The 6,315-nt window shown below is 33.5% G+C and overlaps 1 protein-coding gene across 5 annotated transcripts; it reads left to right on the forward strand.

Annotated features, from left to right (window-relative positions):
• Positions 1-504: 504 nt before the first annotated feature.
• On the forward strand, positions 505-6,047 carry LOC132295380 (uncharacterized). 5 transcript variants are annotated; one of them, XM_059793637.1, is made up of 8 exons: positions 505-1,022; positions 1,774-2,121; positions 4,077-4,148; positions 4,300-4,367; positions 4,502-4,677; positions 5,222-5,302; positions 5,399-5,488; positions 5,599-6,047. In XM_059793637.1, the coding sequence occupies exons 2-8, from the start codon at positions 1,867-1,869 to the stop codon at positions 5,607-5,609; spliced, it is 753 nt and encodes a 250-aa protein (XP_059649620.1). In that variant the 5' UTR covers positions 505-1,022; positions 1,774-1,866; the 3' UTR covers positions 5,610-6,047. The 5 variants fall into 5 exon arrangements, with proteins under 5 accessions (XP_059649620.1, XP_059649619.1, XP_059649616.1 ...); XM_059793636.1 differs by having other exon boundaries at positions 510-1,022; positions 1,838-2,121; positions 4,502-4,652; XM_059793633.1 differs by having other exon boundaries at positions 511-1,022; positions 4,502-4,652.
• Positions 6,048-6,315: the final 268 nt, after the last annotated feature.

The following is a 6,315-nucleotide window of genomic DNA, read 5'->3' on the forward strand; positions in this document are numbered from 1 at the left end:
CATTTATTTTAAATATATCGTGTACAAGATTCATATTATAATCACATTTTTCTTTACAACTTGCTATTTTTTTTAATTTTTTAAATTTTTTTTTTTTGGAAAGAAACAAACTTACACATACTCACTCCTACACTTTTTGTCCACTTTTTTTTTTTTTTTTTTTCAAGGAGTGTTATGGGCTAGATGCCCTTTCATTCAACTTACTTGGTTTAAATATTAATTTATTGTATATTAATATTTTGGATCAATAAATAATTTAAACTTTTTTCAATTAAAAAACACTTAAATACTTCTATTTTAGGAATAATATGTTACATGGTACTCCGTATATGTTAAATTCTAATTTTCATAGTACATGCCTGGTCTTAGTAATGTTTGTGGTCTTTCTCATCATCATCATCAGAGTGGGGGTAGTTAGTAGGACCCTCTTGTCCAAAAAATCTATTATATTAGTTAATTTTCCTTAAAAAAATATATGGATTAATATTGTCAAGAAATTTATTCCAATTTTATTTGGATGGAATGGTCAGAAATTGTCCTAAGTTGGCTTTTGAGCAAATTTTCACCAGTGTTTTTTAATCCTTTCTGTTGGGGGAAATCCAAACGGCAAAAACGGTGAAGTAAAAAGGAATCGTGGCGGTCGTGAGTTGCTTTGCCGTTAGAATCTCACTTCTTTTTCATTTCCCTCTCTCTCTCTCTCTCTCTCTCTCTATACATATACAAGGCTATATATATATATATATATATATATATATATATAGTAGTACAGAAATCACAAGCAACAGAACATACATAAAGGCAAGAAAAAGTTTGTTTGAAATTGAAGGCCCCGAAACTAAAATACGATAATTCGTATGATTTCCTTTTCTATGACTCGTATACAAATTGAGTGATGATAACGACGACACTTGATCTCTTGCTTCATTCCAAAACAGGGTTTTCTACGAAGAAAGGAAGCCCGGGTGGAGAGAGAAAGTTAGAGATGGAGCTTTCTTAGCTTGCAGTTATCCGATCCCCTTCTTGTAAGCATATATTTTCTTTCTTCTCTTTCCTTCTATATCAGTATATTCTTATGAAACTCCTATTGTATTGATGTTTGTTTAAGGCCTTGGATTGATTGAAAGGTTACTTTTACCATCTGGGTTTGTTTCATTCCTTTTTTCTCCCTCGTATCTTTTTCTGGGTACTCTCTCTTTCTTGCTTTTATGGCTTTTGAATTTTTTCCCATGTGTTTTAGTCAATTGGGTTTTTGCCATTTTTGTGATTGTTGTAGACAGTTTCATGATCAAAGCTTTTTTTTTTTTTTTTTTTTTTTTTCAAAAGGTGCCTTCACTTTTATTTACTTTTACTTTAAGTCCTCCCCCTTTTTCCCTCCTTATTTTTAAACTTTTTGTTTGATTTTGTATTGTTGTTCTTATTTGTTCTGTTCTTTATTTATTTATTTTTATTGAAGCTAAATAATATCCTTTGCTGGTTTTATCCATTCAATTCTTCTACTGTTCCATTAGAGCTTTCGTTCAGTTCAAGGTGATTTTATTTAATTTTTTTAAACTTCCATTTCTAAATAAAGGAATTTGAGGGTTCTATCTTCCTATTTTGGCTAGAGATTCATGATAGTTTTTTTTTTTTTTGATTTAAAGGAGTTTGTTTAACTTATTATCAATACCCATTTCTTTGTTTGTTCTATGATTTTGTGCCCAGCCAGAATTATGTGTTTCACTCATGCTTTTCGTACTTTGGTTTCTTTTAACTATATTGGGTTTTAATTCTCAGGAATATTGTTGACAGAAAGAGGGCTAATTCATTACATTGTGGACTTTGGATTCATTTTATTCAGCTTCTTACAAGCTATAAATTAATTTGAGAATGGGAGATCATTTTGTATTGCTGGTGGATCGTTTGCTCACTGAATCCACTTTGGAAGCTGCAATCGAGAGCAGGAACCCGTCGAAGCAATCGACAGCCTCGGTAATGGATGAAATGATAATTGATTGCGATTCACAAGGCATTGACTCTGCGAATGATTTGACTCCAAGGAAAATAGTGGAGTGCAGGATATGCCACGATGAGGATCAAGATTCGAATATGGAAACGCCTTGCTCTTGCTGTGGCAGCTTGAAGGTTAGTTGCACCTCAATTTTCGTTATTGCCCTCCTGCAATTGGAAAATCTGTATTGGCTTTGAAATTTTAATGGTATATTAATTTGTGTTTTGAAATATAAAAAAGTCCTTTTTAAAGTTTTTATACTGATACATAGAATTGCAAAGCATGATCAATTTGAAATATTAATAGTCCTTTTAATGCAGAGCATGATCAATTTGAAATGCTAATAGTCCTTTTGATATATTCTGACCATGCGTTTCACAAAGCATTTATCGTCTCACTGGTCCGGTTTCATTGACCGTTTGGGGGTTAATTTACTGTTTGTGCAGCAGAACAAAACTGGGATCAGCATAACTCACCATGGTTGTTTGGAGAGATGAGTTATGAATTATTGGGAAATTGACAGTCAAAACTTAAATCCAACCCCTTCCAGACCAAATTTTAATTGAATAATGTATCGGCGTTTTACAACAAATAGGTTGTGCAGTTTGTTTTGATTGTGGGGAAATTCCCAATTTTCTTCTCAGATGGGAGGTAGGGTTCAAGTCCCAATTGAGGAAATAGTGTGCCTGTGTGACTTACCCGAAAAAGAAATTTATGAGCTTTGGTAGAACTTTTAGGTTTCATTTGATTATGTTGAGAATTGTTTTTAGAAACTAGTGCCGAGTTTTGTGCTAGTGTGCTATAAGTTTTTCATTATTGGATCATTAAAATATATTGGGACCATTCAGATCATTGAGGCAACCAAGCTTGAACAGACAAGAGTCACAAGACACTTTGCACCATTTTAAGATTAAAAATTATGACAGTGAAGATAACCATCAAATAAATTTAATGAAGAACTCAGCCAATCTATGGAGTGATGATCATATAAAAATTATGACATTGAAGATAACCATCAAATAAATTTAATGCAAATACAATGAAAAAAACATAAATTGGTTATGGACATCAATCAAATGGTTTTGTATTTGCAAAATTAATTTGACCACATGGGAGATATTCAGTGCAGTAGGTACTATAACAAACGAGGCAAAAAACTGATTATCTCAGGTTAGTTTTTCTTTTTTCCCCTGAAATAATGAGGTTTCAGAGTAGCCCTTTGTTTTTCACCCTAAATCTTGCAAATCAAGCCTAGACCAAACACATCAAAGAAGGGATTTTCAGTGGGTGGTATCTATAGTAGCAGGAGAATGCTGGATAGTGGGCGAACAGTGGACAGAAAAAGCTCAATTGCTATAATATTTTGGGGGTAATTTGATATTTTGAAATATGAGTTTGGAATTCATTTTGAACCTTAAAAATGATTTTCAATGTATATGTAATTTTTTTTTTTTTTTCGATCTTCCTGATCAACCAAAGTGAAAAACAAACTTTTAAAATAGACTACTTTGTTGAGTTCTTAACTCAATCTAAGTGTAGTTTTCCCTAAATAAACTCCCCAATGGGTCCATTTTTAAAAATTTTAATTTTAATTTTCCCTCCTTTATGTGTACACGTGATAAAAAAATCTTTTAGAATTATAAATCATAATAACTAGATATATGCATTATTTGTTACAAACATAGAGTCACATATATAGAACAAAGGAGAGATATTAGAAGCAAAATATTGCTCTGCTTTACTAATAGAACTTACTTCGTTCTTGGTACATTTCTCAACACAACACACAAGTGAAGAAATAGTCAATGTGGCTGAATATGATCATCACTCCAATTGTATTTTGACATCCTAGACCAAATAGGAGATTTGACATCCTAGAACTATAATTTAATATAGAAAGGTCTTTAACTCTGAATTAGTATATAAGACTGGCTTCAGGTCCTTCAATTTGCAAAATTATGCCTGATGTCCTCTTTTTCTTAAACACCTTAAACTTTTCAATAGATTTTTCTCATGTTCGATTAATTATTATCTTAAAGAATTATGTCGCATGACTTGCAGTGCTCATTTTTTTCATGAATTTTTGCAGTATGCTCATCGCAGATGTGTACAAAGGTGGTGCAACGAGAAGGGTGACACTGTCTGTGAGATATGCCACCAGGTGGGTTATTTTCTTTATGACTGTTCTTCATCTCACTGATGTTTCCGTTAATTCGGACAACCATTTCTTTTAGCTTTATAAAATGTTTCACATGTTAAATTAGATATGAACCGTATTCATTTGTAATTGTTGAATGTCTATCGATCTGCAGCAATACAAACCAGGTTATACAGCACCGCCTCCTATGTTTCAATATGGCGGCATTCCACTGAATTTCAGGTACGTACTTATCTTTTTATTCTTATTTTTAGTTTTCATATATATATATGTGTGTGTGTGTGTATTTGTTGCAGTTGATCCTTTCTGTTCCTTCAAGAAATTTGGAAAATGTGATTCCATTGTCATTTTATCAGGGGAAATTGGGAGATTGACAGAAGTGATCCGAATAATCCTCGAATTATAGCAATGGTTTCAGCTGACCGCAATTTTCTTGATCCTGAGTATGATGAGTACGAGGCTTCTACAACAAGAAGTTTGATGTGCTGTCGTTCAGTCGCCATAATTGTACACTCTCTCTCTCTCTCTCAAGGTTTAGCATTTTATGATCAATTTAATTTTGTTTTATAAAGACCAGAATAGTTTTAATGGAATGTTAGAAAATGTAGTTAAAGATATTGTAAGAGGTCATGAACTTATAATGCTAAGCAAACATTGCAAGTAAATACAATTTGGCAAGTTGGGATTGAGATGGGACAGAGCTGCGAAGAGATGAGAAGATACAGAGTGCTAGTATGCAAGAGTAAAGACAAGAACACCCCCTCCCCCAATAATCATGTTACCTAGGCAATTTTTCAAGAACAACTGAAATTTGAATATGAGAAATTCATTAAAAGACACCTGCTTGAGACATGTTTTCATATTCCTGCAATACTTTCCAAAACTTCAGAATATGACTAAGGCTTAAAACTTCAGACCTTGATCCATGCGAACCTAATAAATTCAGCTATAACTAATTTTCTTTGGTCATCTGAACATATCAGTTTTGAAATGGGATGGCTCTAAGGCCAACGGATCCACCAGTAGCTCATTCTGAACACGGCCTCTTAGAAGTTTCTTTTGTTTTCTCTCTGCAGTTTATGGTTCTTCTGATTTTACGGCATACACTTCCCCTTATAGTCAGCGGAGCAGAAGGGTACTCTTTCCCATTGATCTTGGTAAGATATACTAACGCTTCTATATCATATGGCTAGGGCTGCAATGAAATTTCCAGAAAAATGAGACTCGTATAAAAACTCACCTTCGTATGACAGTTGTTAGTTTTGCGAACTTCTGGGATCATTGTACCAATCTACATTATGATGAAGGCAGTGAATATCATCCAGCATCGCAGACGCCAAGTGGTAATAATATATATATATATATATACACACACACACACACACATTTTTATGCTTTTCATCTTTTTCTCTTTTTAAGGCATTTGCTTTTTTCCATTTTCGGTGTCCATTAGGTGTCTCGTAATGGTTCACTTGCATCATCTGATGATGAAGAAATTGGGCCACCAACTCCACAGCGCCAACCTCATATCATCCATGTTCACTAAAATTGAATTTTGGTGCTGCACTCTTAAGTAATGCCACGATCAACGTCAATTTGACATATCAAGTTCGCTTTCTGTTCAACACCACTGTGCAATTTCTAGCAACTACAATCTAAGTTTGTGATAGTAAAGGAGGATTAAGGTGAAAAAGAAGAAGAACCAAGAGTGGTCCAACGCTTACCAGAATACTACTATTTTTCTGGTTTGCAATTTATGATGCAAGTTCTTAGGTGCATATGTATATTACTTTGCAATCCTGGAAAATATATGTTCAATCAGAATATATCCTACTGTGTAGATACATGAACATTTACCAATACAAGGAATACAAAACAAGCAATCATATATCTTTAATGTTACTACATGATCCACTGTTCAGTGTATATATGTGCTAAAGATGAAAGATTAACACGTGTTTTAGGGAGGAGAAAAGTTTTAGAAATTAGCTGTTGATCTTTCAGAAATTTTCTAGGGTAAATTACACTAACCTTCCTTGTGTTTTGTCAATATACACTAACCTCCCCTCTCTCTTGATCTTTGAGAAAATTTCTAGCCTCTTTGTTGATCTTTGTTTGACCATTTCTAGAGTAAATTACACTGTCCTCCCTTGAGGGTTCGTCAATATAC

The sequence above is a fragment of the Cornus florida genome, unplaced genomic scaffold, assembly GCF_030987335.1.
Source record: "Cornus florida cultivar Cherokee Brave unplaced genomic scaffold, ASM3098733v1 CherokeeBrave_3.0.0_Hap2_Chr02, whole genome shotgun sequence".
NCBI classification, from domain to species: Eukaryota; Viridiplantae; Streptophyta; class Magnoliopsida; order Cornales; family Cornaceae; genus Cornus; species Cornus florida.